Source organism: Pocillopora verrucosa, chromosome 2, assembly GCF_036669915.1.
Source record: "Pocillopora verrucosa isolate sample1 chromosome 2, ASM3666991v2, whole genome shotgun sequence".
Classification (NCBI taxonomy): domain Eukaryota; kingdom Metazoa; phylum Cnidaria; class Anthozoa; order Scleractinia; family Pocilloporidae; genus Pocillopora; species Pocillopora verrucosa.
The window spans coordinates 6,069,561-6,088,579 of NC_089313.1; the positions used below are offsets into that span (position 1 = coordinate 6,069,561).

General features: G+C 37.5%; 1 protein-coding gene across 1 annotated transcript; it reads right to left on the reverse strand.

Moving 5' to 3' along the window:
* Positions 1-491: 491 nt before the first annotated feature.
* LOC131773193 (tRNA (uracil-5-)-methyltransferase homolog A) lies at positions 492-18,459 on the reverse strand. Its single transcript, XM_059089181.2, has 24 exons — positions 17,718-18,459; positions 16,136-16,227; positions 14,802-14,820; positions 14,099-14,155; positions 13,610-13,682; positions 13,134-13,212; positions 12,349-12,403; positions 11,479-11,550; positions 11,366-11,388; positions 10,600-10,648; positions 10,061-10,121; positions 8,568-8,603; positions 7,935-8,005; positions 7,787-7,848; positions 7,129-7,213; positions 6,841-6,944; positions 5,987-6,038; positions 5,786-5,846; positions 5,154-5,234; positions 4,469-4,512; positions 4,036-4,111; positions 3,019-3,138; positions 2,525-2,621; positions 492-1,675 (listed from the first exon to the last, which is right to left on the reverse strand). The coding sequence occupies exons 1-24, from the start codon at positions 18,270-18,272 to the stop codon at positions 1,510-1,512; spliced, it is 2,190 nt and encodes a 729-aa protein (XP_058945164.1). The 5' UTR covers positions 18,273-18,459; the 3' UTR covers positions 492-1,509.
* Between the last annotated feature and the right edge of the window lie 560 nt (positions 18,460-19,019).

A 19,019-nucleotide genomic window follows, 5' to 3' on the forward strand; every position in this document is an offset into this window, starting at 1 on the left:
AGCTTTTACAGTGTCTCTACCCATTCAGAAGGATTAATCATTTCTGGAAAACACTGAGGTCTTCTGAGATGCAAAGGGTTAACCTTGTGATGGACAAGCATCCCATTCAGTGGCAGATAGGAGGGAGAAACGATGGAACCAGCAATATTCCTATTCATTGTTCGCTACTGAAACTGGGATAAGCTCTAGCAAGATGAGTCATTTGGCATCCAAAATACAGGTGTATCTTTACGTGCCACCTTACTTTTGTCAAAGGTAAGGTGGAGGGGGGGGGGATGGGTCGTCATTATAATTCTTGTTCGGAGTGTGCCTCCCCACTCCCCAACTCCTGGTCTCACATCAGATCAGCGCATGCCATTTTCCACACCCTTTTTCCGACCTGTGGCCTCATGACTCCTTGTTCGTTTTCAGACCTTGAATGTTTTCTACACAGAAGGAGTGTGGGAAGGGCGACAGCTCGCAAAAATATCATTTCGTTTTGTTCTCAGAGATCACAACTTTAGTTTAATGGGAATCTATATCCTCTGTAGACTTGCTTATTCTCAAATGCGGCAGATACAACATTCTGACGCATTGACTTTCACAATAATTTACGTCTATACCTACGTTAAATATTGCAATCCAAAGATGATTTTACATTAAATACTACTTCTAACAACCATTTCCATTTCTTGAACTTCTGGATGCATTGATTTTTTAAGCGCGTTAAAGAAAAAACTAAGTCAAGCAGAAGCCAGTTCAGTATCAAATGTTCTTTCTTTTTAATGGCCGTACTCTGTGTCAGAGTCAACCACGTAACCTTTCTCTTCGAATAATGTTTACCTCTAAGGTCAGAATTATATATTATTTAGTTCAGAGGAATAAATTTTGGGTATTTATATTTTGTTTTACGGTTATGTAGAAAGCTGAGATAGCTTTCCTACGAGCTGAGTTTACGTGCAGGTGATTTTTGCATTTGGTTCCATTAAAATTTGGTTAAAAATTGATGTGATCTTGACTCGCGATCAATATTTACGTAAACAGAACATTAAAATGTCACCTAGTGGATACGAATTTATCTTCTCGTGTTGATATCATCCCATCGAACACTCGAGGACTAAATTCGTATCCACGCACAGCCATGTAATATCTTCTCTGTAAGACATGTTAGATCAATGAGTTACGAGTTTGAGGTTCGAAAAAACAATTTCACCTTTGATCTTCAATTCATGCTGTATAAATTCACTTACAATTCAGCATAACTCGGTAATGCTGTTGTTTCAAAGAAAGAAAATGTCTATTCAGGCTAACAGAACATAACAAAACTAGGTCCTTGAAAACCACAATGTTAAATAATTTCACACTAATAATACTAATATGGTGAGTATTATGTTTTCTGTGGGTTATTCATTAACGTTAAACAGAAAAAGAAACAAATTATTCAAACTCAAAAACTCGAAATCATAAACCTAAACTTGTTATATTAACTATTTCCTGATCGATGAAGGTAAGTACACCTTGATGACCAGTTTAGTAGTACCACTTGTAAAACTTTGCTGCATCCACAGAGGTCATGTCTCTCTCAAACAGCAGCAATAATTCACAGTGTTTAGTATGAGGAAAAAGATCCACAGGTACGGCTTTAACCAAGCGAAATGGTGCTGTTTTGATCCTCTTTGAGGTTGGCCTACATAGACTGAAAATAAAAGGAAAAAAAAAGACAAAAGTGATTGCGTGATTGAGTGCGAGTCGTTAAAAAAACGCAAGGCTAGGACCGAAAAGGTGTAAAACTAGAAGTAAACGAAAGAAAAGCTTTTCCCAACTTAAAAATTTTTCCTTCGTCGCCTGAATTACCAAGATTAGTATAGTTATGGGCCGGGTTGTTCCAAAGCTGGATTAAGATAACCAAGGGTTGGTGTGAAATCTGATTTCAGTTCTGAAGGCTTCAAAAGAAAATTCAGTATAAATGTCTTTTTGTCTCCAATTTAATGATTGCATGACGAATAGTGAAAATCATCCAAAAAAGGCTTTTGAACAAAGAATTAAAGAAACCCGGATTAAAATGTAACCCTGGATTAGTGCAAATCATCCTTTGAACAACTGGGCCATGGTCATTAGAACAGTTAAAGTTTAGTATCGAAAATAACCCCGCCTCAGTTCCTTATGTGATTGGTCCAGGAAATTTGGGCCAAAATCTTTAACTAGAACCAGTCCCAACTCGGTCACTCGTGTTCTCCCAAGCTTTAAGCAGGTTGTCTGTTTTTTTACGATGAGTTCTCATTGGCTGCTGAAGATTTTACCCTGTATTCTGATTGGTAATTGTAATTACTTTGGCTCGGTTTGTCAACACTCAATTGAAAAATACTCTATTGTAAAAAGCCTCGTAATCTATCGCCGTCGAAGCTTACATCCGAGTTCTGAGGTAAGAAGCTGCTAACAATATTGCAAGTCCCTGTTCCATCACGGGTTACCCTCAACCCCCCTCCCTCTGAACTTCGTTGGGAAGAGTAGAAGTAAAACGTATGGCAGAAAGTCGAAAACTTACTCGAGAAAGTTCACGAAAGCAGCGCTTGGGTTACATGACACGTATATCAGTTTGTCCATCCGACGACTCTTCCTGATTGCGTGTATAACTGACTGGTCTACAGAAATAGAAAAAGCAAAAAGACAGAACATAACTCAGTTCAGAGGACATGGTTGTTTCACCCTAAGGTAGAGAGAAAGAGCTGTCGGTTCAAGACAGACACATAAAGAAAGGAAAGGCTAAAAGTAATAAGAAGGACTATATAATAAAGAAAATAAAATAAGCATCTGATGCAACGTCTAGCGTTGTAAATTGCACAGCTAGTGGTATCACATATCCTAACAATTCTAGCGCTTCCTTTTCTGGTTACTTTATGCGCTTACTCCCTTAGAATATTCCTTACAGGCATAGTCATGTAACTCAATTGAGTCGAAAAATTTTCACATTGCGATAGAGCAAATTTTACGGCAATAAACTGTACAAGTTACGCCACACGATGTGTTCCGGTGACTTACGAAGTCCAGCTCGGGGTGGGTCCATGATGCCGATGATCTTAGTTTTTCTCGGCATGTTCTTGAACACGTCAACAATGATGTCTTCCGCTTTCCCACAGACAAACTGAGCATTTGAAACCCCTAAAGTGCAAGATACAGTGATAAATTTCTGACTTTTAAAGAAAGCCAAATCTTCTCTCTAAGCAAAACTTCGGCCCGCTTCAATCAAAAACACTCAATTTGTATTAAACAGGATCATCGTACATGGCCTTATTGGGTCGCCCTCTCCATTAAATCTCCCCGTCTGGAGCTTCAAGTTGCTGTTAACCCTTTAACTCCCATGAGTGACCAAGACAGAATTTCTCCTTACAGTATCGAATCAATATCAACCAGATAAGTGATGAGAACAGAGAAAAATATCAATTTAAGGATAATTAGTTGATCCAATGCTAAATTCTCTGAACTAACATTAAAAGAATTGTATAGTGGACAGTGAGGAGAATTACAAATTTGATCTGGGAGTTAAAGAATTAAACCTTCTTCCGTACGGGACCCTTGTCTCCACTTCCCCCATCACAAGACTCCACAATAAAAACGCACGGCAAGAAAAAAAAATATGATAATAATGCTTGACAAATAGCAATACCGAAATAACAAAATATCCTTGTATTCAAAGCCGTATCAATTTCTTTTAAAACTATTGCGTTTCTCATGTAACGAAATGTAGATTGTGTATAGTTTTCTCAAAAGCTGGGCGGCCGAGTTTAAACACGCCACCCCTGCCTCTGACAGGCACCACTTTCTAAATGCGAAGCCCCCCTTCCCCCGTCGAGAAGCCCAAGCCAAGGGGGTGGGGTTGGGGTTTTTAATGAGACATTTGCGGTATGCTTCTCATGGCTCGGGCAACCATACATAGCCCTTCGGTCGCTATTTTTCAGAGACGATTTAAAAAGAATGGCAAAGAGCTGTATGTATGAGACCGGCGATCCATCAAAAGTAAAACAAGACTGTGAAGAGAGGCAACATGTACGAACTCACCGTTTAAATCCGCATTAGCTTTGGCATCTTCCACAGCATTTTCGATAATCTCAACACCTATCACTCGCTTCACGCTCTGTAAAAGAATCGCTGGTTATTAGACAATTTTCCAGTTTTCAAATATTCGCAGCAGGCTGATTTATCATGTGTGGCGTAATAATTTTCCGTCTAGGAAGAAATCCCCAGTTTGGTTTTCCTTGGAAAAATTGGAGCAATTTTGAATTGGGTTTTAAATACATTTGGGTTGGGTTAGATTTATTATGCCCTTAGACTAGTCTAGAAGTCAGCGCCACCCTCTCGACCCATCAGATGCCACTTCCATGCATTTATTTCGAGTTCCCACCGGTTCGTCATGTCGTAAACCTTTGTCCCGGCTGGCTGCTGCGATGAAAAGGGTTCTGAATGTGTTATCAACAAGAAATACTTAACCCACCTGGGCCAGACATAGACCAAGGGCTCCAGTGCCACAACATATGTCTGGGAGAGAGAACATAGATACCATTATTAAAATGAAGATTCTTAAGCTGTGGTGTCGAAAGTACCACTGATTTTGCTCAAGGTTTTAGGCAATTTACCATGGTCATCTCGAACTCACTTGAGTCTAAGCATCACTCCCTCCGGTCATTTTTATTTTCCCTTTTATGTTAAAAACAGCTGGGTTCTACCACAGGGAAATTTAGTATTATGCACTGAGTTGATAACGTAAATTGGCCACCATAAAGAGTTTTAATTACCCTGTTATACTCTCCCACCGACGCAGCACCACAGTTTCTTTCTGTATGCAATTGGGTTCTACCATAGCTTGCTCACAGCTGGTTCTTCTATGAACTGATGTAAGAACACCATTGGTGCATTTCCCACCCTTCAACAAATTTTCTACAGGATGCCCAGGCTTGAGCAAAACTCGCACCATTTTCTCAACCAATCAGATTCAAAACTAAAACCGATGACAACTTGATTGCTCGCTTTTCCCGCGCTTCATATACTTTGCTTCCTTTTACTGTTGCTATCCTTGTGATATTTTGCTCTGCTCTGATTGGCTGTTGTAATTACTTTGGTTTTCGTATTAAGATACACAATCGAAAAAGCACTCTAAAAGTGGTATGCCTATTACTCACCAAGTACCACTGTTTCGTCTAGGTGGTCACCACACCACTCTTTCAGCAAGTCAAATAACTTTTCAGTTGCCTTGGTGTTCACTGGGCGCAGAAAACAAACGGGTACATCAAAGTGATTGCATCAAAAGCCGTGTGGGATAACACCCGTTTGACCCTACTTTACTCAGTATTTAGTCTAGACAACTGATGCCCTCGTCTAAATCAATAGGCAGATTCAAAACCAAAAACCAATCTTGACTTAACAGGGAAATTTAGTATTATCAACAGCGTTGATAACGTAAATTGGCCACCGCAAGAGTTCAAAACATTTTGAGCTTTGAAACTCTTTACGGTTGATAATGCTAAATGACCCTGTTATACTCTCTCATCGACGTAGCACCACAGTCTCTTTAAAAAGTTATTTTTAACTCCTTTATTCAATCCTGGCTTATTAGGCTGTGTTCTCCTGTGCTTTAGAGAGTTTGGTTGTTTTTACCTAGTGTCCTAATTTGTTCCGAGGGATATATATATTTTTTTTGATTAGTTGCTGTGATTTTTGGTTGAAAGCTGCTAAATACCACAAATTAGAGGCTTATCGTTAATCAAGGCAAAAACTATGAGAAAACTACGTTGAATTAATGATGGCTGTTTACCTTGAAAAAAGGAATCAGGAGATATTCTGAATTTCAATCCACAAAGCTCTTCATAAATATGCTTAAAATTAAACAAATCACTTCAGTTAGAGCAAAAGTCAACAAAGGTATACAAAACCAAAAAAGAGTATTATGTATGGATGAAGTTGTATTGAGAAGATCAGAAGGGAGAGTTGTTTGACACTGCATTGCAGGACTCACCTCATCTCCCATGATATGAACAAAAGGAGCCTCTGCATTTCCTCCTACAGCCCTGTACAAGGAACAAAGTTACATTAATGTTACAAACTTTTTTGTAAATATGGATTAAAGTATGCCCCACAATGCTGCAGTTTTATCTAAATTCCATAGCATAGATCCTTTAATCATAGCATACATCATAGCATAGATCCTGGGGCAGAACTGTAGTATTTAATACCACAGTTCTACCCCAGTGATGGGATGCACCTTGCAATTTGCCCCTAGTATTTTGTTTCAGGTTTCCTGACAGTTTGCTAGTACCCATTTATACTCCTTGGAGGCCAGACTCACTGGTAGACACAAGTGTCTTGCCCAAGAAAACAACACAATGACCCAGACATGGCTTAAGGTAGGAACTCTTGACTTACAGCTCAGTGCATTAACCCTTTAACCCCTAAGAGTGATTAGTAACTATTTTCTCGAATCATTATCACCCCTAAAAAAAACACTGAGGTCATGAGAATAAAGGAAATGATCACCAACTCAAGAAGCTCCTGATTGTTAAACAAATTCTCCCTGTCAGTACCATAGGAAATGTATATAGAACAGTATGGAGAATATGTATACTGACGTTGGGGTGAAAATGGTTAAGCATAAGGCCACAAAGTCACATATTAGAATTTAAAAGATACATTAACATGGCAGAGGCTGTGGTATGTAGAGGAAGCTGAATGTACAGAAAGAAAGAGTTTGGCTTCAAACACTTGAACTAAATTATTTCTGGAGAGACAATGTAGTTGAAATGTTGCTGCAACTGTAGACTATCATGTCTCCAACATAGTTTTTTTTAACTTGAAAGCACTGAATAATCTTACCTCGTGTGATTTATTTGAAGATAGAGTGATGTAAGTGTTACATCTTTCCCTTCTCCTGTTTTGAAATATTCACTGATTTGCTCTTTTTCTGCTTCAATTTCTTCCTACAGTAATTAAAAGCAGTCAATCAAATGAGTCAAATTAATCCACAAGACAGTCTTTTTTTCTATACCAGCAATCAACTATAAAAAGATAGCACCTGCATGCTGTAACTCACAATATATAGTACATTCTCAAAGTTTCCAATATATCTCAATATGCTCAGTACATGTGCATAGCATACAATACCTTAGTCATTTTTTGAGGGCTGAACTGTAGCACGGCCATGGTGTCACCATACATAGTGCTTCGAACTGTCAATGTTTGCCAATATCTATCCACCAAACAGGGAAGAAAATATTTTTTACGTTCAAACTTGGTTAACAGGTTCTAAAGTGAAATTAGCGTATCAGCTAGTTGGCTTATCTCTAACAACACAATGATGTAGCCATAGCTTGAACCCAGATCTTTAAATCTAGAGTCCACCTTACCAACCACTAAGCCACAGCATCTCCCAAGATCAAATTTTAGCATATACTACACAAGTAAATCTTGTTTTTGGCACACACTAATTGGCTAATTCAGACATGATTAGCTTGTATTATTAACCTATAAACAGGCACAAAGACAAAATCACACTCAAGAGTTTAATTTTGGATTATTTTTCAGTATTTTGAAAGAAATAAACAATTTTTTAGTTTCTGTGTTACATAGTGAAACAGTTATACACCACTGTTTTAGTGAAGGTGCTGGATATTTACCTCCACTTCAGTAAATAATCGTTAAATATCAGATTTATCTTAACAGGTGTCAGAAAGAAACATAGTCAATATTATGCACTCAAATCACCAGCAAACACATTTTGCCAGTAACTAAAAACAGCAAATAAAAAGATAGGAGAACCTACCCAGTGTGGAAACAGAGATCATATACTGGCAATGGCGACTTCCGTACATAAGTCTGAAAAGCCTGCAAAGAGCAAAGGCCCTATTACAAACTGGTCACATCATAGTAAGTTGAGACATTGTCAGATCAGTAAAGAAGCAATATCTTACCTTAGCAATGGCCTTGGCCTTATCTGAAATATGAATACATTCAGATGGCTCTACAACTCCACTATAACCCTCTAGGAAAGAACCAAAAAAAATTGATCAAGTAAATGAATATAAGGGATACACAGCTATGCATTTTCTAGTTTGATGTGCCAAACTGAAACATGGAATTCTCTTCACCAATTTTAACCAGTGTCTCATAATTTCACCAAGAACATCTTCATGACATAGAAAGAAATGACAAGGATGCATCCAAACCAGTTGCTAGACACTTAAATCAGCGTTTCCCTACATCTAGGCAGTTTGCATAGCTGCAAAGCTGCAAAGCTGCAAAACTCTAGAACAAAATTTATCTTTGGTATCAACAAGTGCTTTTCATTCAACTAATTTATTCTTGTAGTCTCGTCACCATATTTCCACCAATAGCATCGCTCCATTTTCTGCATAAAAAAACACACACAACCCACAATTCCTCAATTTGCTCTGACCAAGGACTAATGCTCGAAATGTCAGCTTAGAAAATCTTTATAATGGCCAATTTACATAATCAACTCCGTTGATAATACTAAAATTACCCTATTAATTTCACCAAGGTATACTTCATGCAGATGAAAATTTACCAATCAAGGGTCTTACCTTTATACGAACCAAGGCGGAATCCAACTGTTTTAGCTGCACAAGGGAAAATGTTTTTAAAAATGTTATGCTATGATAACTTAAATAACAATATTAATACTAGTACTTAATTTTTCACCTTCGCAATACCTCTCCAATTTGACACTTGAATGAACTTCTGCTAGATGGTAAATGATCAAAAACTCATTTGTGAGGGGATCAAAGAATTATTTATTCTGTGGTGGACTGTTCGCAGTTTGCCTCTGGGAATTCATTTTCATTCTTAGAAAGGTACAAAACAAACATAAAAAGTGTTGAGGCCATACAAATTTTGAGCACAGACTAAACTATGTCACCTAAAAAAGACATATCAGTCTGGAAATAGATTAAAATTTACAAATTTCTCTGCATTGGAAACAAATTAAATAACATCAACATAAATGTAACTTTTGTTTTAACCCTCAGACATACAAGGGGACCTCTGGTCAGCAGTTCAATGGTCATAACCTCATGTAAAAAAGAAAAAAAAATTAAAATTTTTTTTCCTGAGGTTGACAATGTGGTGTGATCCTCAGGCGAAGGTATTTACTGATGATTTGAAAACCCAAACAGAAGACATCATCAGTGTCAAGTTAGAGTAAATTTTGCAGTGCAGTAAACTGTTATAAATTTGCTTAGTGGAAACTGACTTGTACTTTTGGTTGTTATTTGAATAGCTATTAGACTCAAATTGCATTCATCAGTTATGTTTAGTATTTTGGTTATGTTAATGCTGCTGTGAAAAGGGTAATTCATGTGTTGGGTGCAAAAAGTTCTTGACACCTGTTGAGAGGAATTTCTTTTATATTAGTAAAGCAGCTCCTTGTATTGATAGTTACTGCTGTAAGTTGCATAACCATCAATAAGAATACCTGTAAATTGTGTGGAGTTTAACAAGATGATGTTCAGCCATGTGATTGTTTGTATCAATAGAAAAATTTCAGAATATTTCCACAGGGCAAAACCAAACGGGGTGGTACAAATAACAGTTGAACCTCTCAACAATAGCCACACTGCTGAGGTACTGATGAGCGATGACTGGCCAGTGTAGAGGTGGCCGATGTTGGGAAGGTACCACCCTTTTCCCCCCTTTCACTCCCAAGGTCTAAAATCACTTTCCTGAAATGCGTTAGAGTACAGTTTACATTTCTTTCAATTTCAGCTCTAAGAATTTGGTGAGTAACCAACCAATTTTCCCTTCTCCTTGTTGTCTTGCTTGTACATGGGTTGAAGAAATGAAGGGAAATTCATTTTTGGTCACTCCTGGGAGTGAAAGGGTTATCAAGAGAGATAAGTATGGAGCTGAGCAGCTTCGTAATGAAGTAGCTGTAACTTTCTGCAGAGAAGGCTGATGTGGAGAGGCAGCCACTTTATTTCAAGCAGCTTGTATGTCCAAGGGTCAGATTCGGGGCCTTCTATTTGGAGTTAATTTCTGAATGTGCATGTACTCATAAACCATGCCAACAGTATCCTACCTCCATCAGGACCTTCAGCTATAGTGAACTCACACTTATTTCGATACCCATCGAGAACAGGCTGAAATGTTTCAAAGGCAAAATTAATGGATGGGATGAGGTCTGACTTCATGTATTGTCTGCCCATCACATTGCCGCCCGACTCTCTTAAAGGGCCTCAGAAACCCACCTAGTAACCATGACAACATTGGGATCACAGCTTGTGATCAACCTACTACAATGTTACCAACACTGCTTGTCCCTTTCATGCCAAAATTTTGTTTCTGTTTTTCAGTAGAGACAACCTTTTTCTCTTTTTCTGTTACAAGAAATAAGTACTCCTAGATTTCTTTCATAAATATTAATCATGAACTGTCTATCAAGAAAATACTTCAATAGAACAGGAAAAACAAAATATGGCAGAATGACACATTTCTTGTGAAAATAAAAATCAGAGTCACTCAAATATTAGACTTTCTGATTACCGACTCATTTCAATTTACAAGCAAAATTTATAAAAAATAAAAAAGAGCAATTAAATCAGTATCATTGTTACTTACTGATTCAACACAGTCCAGAAGCTCACAACAAATTCCATTTCTTTTAGCACTACAGAAATATAAAAACAGCAATTAAACTGATAATGGAGCATTGGACTCAAAAGTTTGCTCTAAATAATTATTAAGCAGCCTGAATTGGTTTATAAATGCAATCACAAATATACAGCCATTCCTTAAGTTAGCATCTGGGGTACTCCTTCTTAATTGAGGTCAAGTCTGTATTTAAGCCAATTGGCCCATCTAGTTGGGGCTTGTCCCAGTTTCTTTAGCATGAAGCAACTAGGAGTATGACTACTCTCCTCTGGGTGGGATGCTAAGGTCACCCTGCCTTGCATTTCATCAAGCTTCCCTGACAATTTTCCAGTACACATCTACGCTCATGGGTGAAGAGGCATTGTGTGAGTAAAGTTTTTAGGAGAGGGGCACTTATTGAGCAGTGCTCTTTAAGTTTCTTCCAAATAACAGCGAGATATGACAGCTTATTTTAACATAACATCTGTACACAACCAACAGCATAGACAGCATATCATGTTACAAGGCTGATCCTAAAGTGCTAATAGCATCACAGCATGGTTACTATGGAGTTGGCTTACTTGGGGGGGGGAAGAGGGGGGGGGGGGCGGTTTCATGTTTTGCCTCATAGGAGGGGCACATATTCCAAAGGAGCACTTTTTTGAGAGGAAGCCCTTATTTGAGGATGATGGGCTAGAAATGTGTTTCTAGGAGAAAACGAAACAAAAAAACTCAATGCAAGATGTATGCTTACCTTTCTTGTTCCACCCAGTTGTTCTGTACAGATGAGGAGAACAATGATCAGTATTCTTGCCACAAAAAGTTTCACATGACAACATAAATTCTAATGACAGTTTCCTCATATACCTTCAGCACCATTATGGCTTTCAACTTTCTAGTGAGTTTCCCCAAAATCTCCAGCATGTTACTCCTCTTAGTCTGCAAACAAACAAATAGAGTGGAACTGTCAAAGTGTACAAAGACAAGCTGGTTTTCTTTGTATGCACAGGATTAGGAAAAATTCTGGAGTTTTTTAACTAGAGGAAAATTCCTGTGTCAAGGTAAATATATTATGTTACAAATTCCATCCTAGTTTATAAACTGGTATGTCAGGTTTAACCCTTTAACTCCACAGAGTGACTAGCATCTAATTTCTCCTTACAGTATCACTGCTAAATCAAATGTATGAGTCACGAGAATTAAGGAAAATGATCACCAACAAAAGTGCCTCGTGATTGCTACACAAATTTTCCTTATCAGAACCATAGAAAATGTAGGTAGAACAGAGAGGAGAATATGCACACCGATATTAAAGCATTGAGAGCTAAAAAAAGGGGACTTGTAGAAGTAAAACTTATCACATTTGTCCATCAACAACATCATACTTGTGAAAAAATACTTAGTGGCTGGTATAACGCAGTGTTTCATCTTGGCTAAGAGACTTATCAGATACTTTTCCAAAATTTCTAGAAACTCATTGAGCATCGCACTCAAAGTACCATTAGCAAATTCAAGATGCTAGCAGTCTGGCACTCAAATACAGAAGGATTCCCAGCTGCACATTCACTAGTTACAATTTTAAAAATAAAAGTTGTCAAATGATTGTGGAAAAATACTTCATGAGTGGTATAACACCATAATAAACAATTTGGGGAACACTTGCCAATGTCAAGACAGTCTTGGACGTGTCAGAGTAGACAGATAAATTCACCTTGAGCAGTTATAAGTTGTACTTACTTCCATTTGCTTGCTGTATGGCTGATCCCACAAAGGAGTCACAACATGGTTTAACCTGGATAACAAAGACAGGACTGTTGTTGATATGTGCTAGCCAAACCGATTTTAAAAATTGCTGAGATGATGACCTCTATGGGGAGTAATCTTTACAATACACCAATAGTTTCAGTAACAGCCCACAGCCAACAAAATTTGCCATACATGTCAATCAAAATTGCTGATTACTTTCACTGAATTTAATAGCCATACAGTGAAAGTTGAACTTCTATTACCTGCCTACCTGGCAGCTGTTTACTTCAAAAGTTCACAAAATCCATGATCTACTACATTAACTCATACAAGTACCACATAAAAGAATCAAAATATAAATATTCACTGGTCCAGAATACCCAACACATCTGGAAGCTTGATGCTTATTTAGGTAAAATGTCTAACACGTGACTTGGCTAAAACCTGTTAGCCAGCAATACTTTCTTTCTGCAGAACAGATGGTGTTTTCATTTCAAAATGACTGTATCTCCTTCCCCTCTTTCTTTACTCTTTAACTCCCAAGATCTGATTGTTAATTCTCCCCTATAACTGGTACACATTTTCTTTTAAATAAGTTATGAGAATTTGGTGTTAGATCAAGATAACAACTAATCTTTCTGAGAAGTCTGAGTATTCTCATTACCTTTTGGCTGGATAATGTACAGATATTACAGGGATAAGTTATGAGGAAATCACTTCTGGGAGTTAATGGGTTAACCAAGCATGAGGTAGATAAAGAAAACTTTGATTCTCACCTGACAGAAATGGCTAGCTCTTCTCCTTCATCTTCATCAACTTTTATTCTCTTGGCATCTACGTTTGAACGTGCTGCATCTAAAGCATTTTGAAGAAACAAACATTACACAAAATGTAACTTGCCTTGGGAGAAAGGACTTCTTTTAGCTACTGAATCAAAATTTAATTACTACCAAAAAAACATTTCTTGGTAAAGGTCAAGAGTTGGAAGAAATTTTCACAATACAGTAGTTTGATAGTGTCTGGTTTGAAGCCAGAAACTTATTCCAAGCCTAAATTCATGTTAATCAAGTATTATGACCAACTATTATGCAAAACCAATAACTAAAAATTTCAAAACAAAATATGTTCATCCAAACTTAGAGCAAACTAAACATGCAATTCTGTATTAGGGGGCTAAAGGAATAAGCTTAGACTTCAGTAGTATGCCACAAGCAGAGAAAAAGAAGAGAAGTAGCATTTGTCTAGTTCTTACCCTGAATCATCCTTTTTCTTGCCAATCCTTCTGCTCGCTGCAGAGCTAGAGGATCAGGAAGTGGCTGGGCTGGCTAAAAAAATAATTATGATTTATCAACATACACACTATTAGAGCCTTTAATCAAGCAAACCTTTTTCTAGTCTTACTGGCCAAAATGCCTACAGGAAAAGCAAATTTGTTATTGCATTATTTTGATTCCAGGCCCAGATAATCATTCCAAAGATATGTAATGTAGTAAGCTGTACAATATGTCAAGCATTATTGTGCCAAGATTCCTTTTAATTCCTTTTAATTCCTTTTTTTTTTAAAGCTAAGCAGCAATTCTGATAAAAATTAGCTTGGAGCCTTGAAATTAAACAGAAACGACACTCAGTCACTGGCCTTAATACATTCAGCTGTGGGAAGCTTGCAGTTATAAGGATTTGTTTAGTTTTTTTGAGCATAATAGATGCAGCATGTCAGGGCAACAATATTACTGTCTAATACCTTAGCAGAAAGCACTCTCCCCTTCCACTTGTGTCCTGATAATGATCTGATGGCCAGCTGTGATCAAGCAAGAGTAAATATTTTCTTCATAACACAGTAAAAAAATTGTTTTTTATAACTATCTATTGGTCTCAGCAATGCAATAGAGCCATGATACCTTGGTATGGATCTGAACCTTAGAATTGAGGATCCTCAATCAACTAAGTACTTTGATACAATAAGGCACCATTTCTTAACTCAAGTGGTTATTTATTCATCTTACAAAGAAGTGATGAATATAAAAAAATTTTTGGAAACAACTACCCATGCCCTAACCTGTATTATAACATAGCTAGTAAATTTGTCTAATCAAATTCAATTGCGTGAGCGTGCTTCATATTCCTATTGTGCACGCTCATGACGTCAGCAAACAAATCCCTCGAAAAAAAAAATTTCCCATCAAGTTGAAAATGTTATAAAACAATTGTTTTATACATCATCTGTGTGTTCATCAAGATATTAAGCACATGGGAAGTTTGGAGAGAACTCAAGAAGCTAGAGTTGCTCTCGGCTATGCCTTGCGCAACTCTTACGCATCTTTCATGCTCTCCAAACTTCCCATGTGCTTCATATCTCAATAAACGCATGCTGACATATGAACCAATTGTTTAATTTGCCATAGTCTCTACCTTTTTGATCTCAAAGAAATTCTGATTCAACTTACCCTCCTTTCCTCTTCATTCCTAAGAGGAATATGAAAAGTAAATGTAAGAAAATTTGATCGTGTACTACTTAAATTATATTAATTTTAATTGGGCATGTCTTCGCTTTATCATGCATTAGGTTTAAGTAGGGGTTTGCACATCCCGTACAATTTAAACAACACAAGAAATGTTTTCAAAAGTATCATACCAATTAGATGTTTGTTAACTGCAAATACAAATTTTAAAAGCATATTGTTCAATGATTGTATATACCTAGTACAAAGTCGCATATGTATGTAACAGTGTACAGTCGAACCTCGATTATCTGGACCTCGATTATCCGGACTATTTGATTATCTGGGCTTTTTTCTGTGGTCCCAATTTTTTCATGAATATTAATTAGTTGTGATCTTGAAAACTCAAGGTCGCAAAAAGCCCAATAATCCTTTCAAAAGACTGTTGAAACAGTGTATTATCCTGTGCGCTTTTAAAAATTCGAAAGTGTGACAAGACAACAGTGAGTCAACTTCACAGCCCAAATTCAGAGAGGATAATATCTCTGAGTCCATGGTCAAAATGTTGGAACATGTACAGCAACTTGACAATGAGGAAATGCCTAATGCTTGCGATGTGGAAGACTGGCTTAATCTGGAAAATGAGCTCCTGACTTCACCACAAATGTCTGATGATGAGATTTTAGCCACTGTTGTCAGAGATTTGACGGAAAGCCAAAGTGTATGTAGCGATGAGGAAGGCGAAGGTGAGGACGAGAAACCAGTATTGACTGAAGAGGCTGTGCAATGTTTCAAAAAATGCTTGTCATGGATGGAATCACAGAATGATATTGACCTTTTGCAGTTAATGCAGCTAAGATGAATGATGGACTTTGTAATGCGATCAAGCTATAAGTCTTTGAAGCAAACAAACATGCTTGAACATTTTAGACCTTTGTAAATACCTGAACTGAAAGTTTTTATTTGTAAATACATACAGGCTGTGTAGATTTCACAACTAAAAAATGATGTTCTCTTTGCTGTATACCTTTTGTTTACATTTCTATCTCATGAATATTCATATTTTCGATTAATCAGACTATTTACCAAGGTCCCGACAAGTCTGGATAATCAAGGCTCGACTGTTTTGGGAAGACTGGCTTGAGGGGTGATTGAAACAAACACTTCTACATGTAGCTCACAGTCACATACATGCTTATGAGCATATATGCTCAGTTCATATGCATTAAGGTTAAATATTTAAGCACTTGTGCCTAAATTTATATGCCTTTCATGTACATATTTCCAAGCAGCAACATATCTTACAATTTCAAGTATTAAGCAGCTGCCATGCACTGTACCTGAAGGTGACGTAGGCGTGATTTGCTCCTGGGGGTAGTTTCACTTTTACTGGTCTTACATTGAGTCTGTTTGCAATCATCTTCTTGAATTGCTGGGGAATACAAGAGTGACACAAAAACAGTATAAAGTAATCAGTTATAAATCAAAAATAAACTTCTGAATCTTTTACAGACAGGTTGAAGCTGGATGGTTGAAATGGGCAGCTGCTGTATTAAATTTCATACTGTTCTTATCACTGTGTTTGAATAATTAAAAGGATTGAGAAAGTTGGTTTCTTTTGTCAACACATATATGAAAAGCTGAAGTATGATCTGAATCGCAGCATAGTTTCCAAGCTCTGTTTTGAGCTCAACAGGTAAAGGTTATTTCTTTGCTGGTTACAGTGTCAACTGATCAGAAACTGATTGCAAGATGAGCAAATATCTTGGAAATGACTCATCCACAATTTGGAAATACTTGGATATTTTTTTAATACCACAGCACAGGTTTGTTTGATTAAAAAAACTGAAAATCTATAAACCTCTATAGCTTGTATGGTTTTTTTTACCCATTTCAAGTCATGTGATAATACTTTAGAGAACTGTTCCTTTTAAATTTCCTCTTATTCACCTGCATATGTTTGCGCAAGTTACAAAAGATAACACTGGGAATTTCCTTGATACCTGAAATGGGTAAACAAAACAGACAAGCTGAGGAAGTCTATGTGTTGGATCAGTCCAGGGTTGTTAAAATAAGTCAGAAACCAATGTATTTCACCGTCTTCTCTGGAAAATGCAGGGTTTTCAAAAGGCATTTTAGTAGGTGGCAAAACTTATCCTAAAAAATTTCATAGAAACAGTCAGAGGATAAGGACTTATCTTTTTGTCTTAAAATAAGTAAAGATTGTTCTTACCTTGAGAAAGCTGCATCAATTTAAGCACAAAACTCCTAAACCTTAAATTTGTTTGAAAAATCTCACAAGATCATGTACTAATACAAAACCTTTTTACATAGAGGAATATTCAGTGTAAGGAGCTCTATTGTCTCACAATGAAATTTTCACAATAACACTTAAGGATAAGAATGATTTCTAGACAGCCCCATACTTAAGTGTGCATATTAACTAGGAGTCAATAGTGAAAACAATAGATTGCCGTCGGGACTAACACTTTGTTCTAGAACAGTAAGGGCAGAATTCATACCCTTAGGATATGCTAGGGTGTTAAGACTGGATGGTTAGCCTGTGGTTACGTTACTTAGTTACATTACTCAACTGTACACTTGCAGGCAAAAAAACAACAACAACAACCACAAAAAAACAACAACAACCAAAAAAAAAAACAAAACAAAAGATTTCATATCCCACGCTGCATTCTATCGTAAGGAAGATTAACTTTCTTGGTCATAAACCTTTTCCCTATATTATTATTCCTTTAATTCAACGTTACGTTTAATCCATGTTGCTTGATCAACACGAAACTCCTTCTTGTACCTGGTTTCAAACTATGAAATGCTGATTGAAGCCTTAGACAGTTCGTTATCATTTGCATGCTTAAGAGACCTTAATCAGGTTGATAGGTAAGAGATAAGAAAGTAACTTACCTTATAACCACATTTTTTGGGAAGATTTTGAAGTTCTATCTTATAAATCTCGGAGGTAAATTCATCTCGCTTAGTGTAAAAATAAGGATCCGATTCTGCCTCTTCTTCGTCTGGCTCATCGTTTATTGCGCCATCCTCATCTTCTTTGTCTAGACCCTCGTGGTCCACCTCGCCATCTTCCTGCTCGAGTACATTTTCGCGTTTTTCCATATTTTCAATCACGTCAACTCCATCGACAGGCGTTGATTCAGCTGCAGCACTACCTGACAGTGACGAATCAACTGCGTTATCGTGGCTGACCCCTGCGTTATCCACGAATGATGCTGTGTCTGTCATTGCATCACTGCACCTCGTGAACTCAGTTGCTGTTGTCACATCAGAATTCCATCCACTTGCTTCGGTTTGCAGTTTTGCGAATTGGAAAAAAGGTGGAAATCCGGGAATAGGCGATGAGACGACTTTGCCAACACTTGATGTTTCCTCAGGAAGCAGACTGGACTGCTCATTGGTGGATGAACCCTCTCCATTTGCAAGATCTGTTTCCTCGTCCGCCATTTCCAGATGATTGTGGTCACATGTCCGTATTTTTACATAACATCGGTAATTTCATGCACGAGCTGGAAATCTGACCCCGGCCAATACGTAAGCTCGATTCACAAATATTGTCTTATCACCGATACAAATATTTAACACGACCCAAATACATCTAAACATGAACAACAACGCTGTAATGCGAACAACAGAAACTGGAAGTTGAGGACTGAGGCGATCGTTTTGCAATCTCTCATTCATACAAGAAGGGATTGGGAACGAGGAAAAGGAAGAAACAAAAACTTTGCAAACTGACGGTTATGTTCTCCGGAACATTCCTGGAGTCTCTGATACTGTAAATTCTTTTTTCTTTTTTTTTGTAAAATCTTTTTGTAATCATGGAGAGAACGCTATGGTTTGATTTTGAAAAACGCTGATTTGTAAATCTTTACCGGGTACACCCCTTCTCTTTTTAGCGCACAGATTAATTTAAAACATACACGGTTTTTAGTCCACAGCTTTTAGAGAACTTTTTCACCCACTTCACGCCTTGGCCGCACCAATTTATAGCCCGAAGCCCTACTGCTTCCAAAGGCGAAAAAAAAAAGTTCCAAAATGATAAATATTAAAAAAGAAAAAAAGCAGGAGTCCATTGGCTTCTGTAAATGTTTATGACACAGACCCCCTATAATCCTTACCCTGTCTCACCCCCCCCCCCCAACCCACCCCACCTCTGGGTCTTTCCGGGAAACCTTGGAGTTTCTGAGAAAA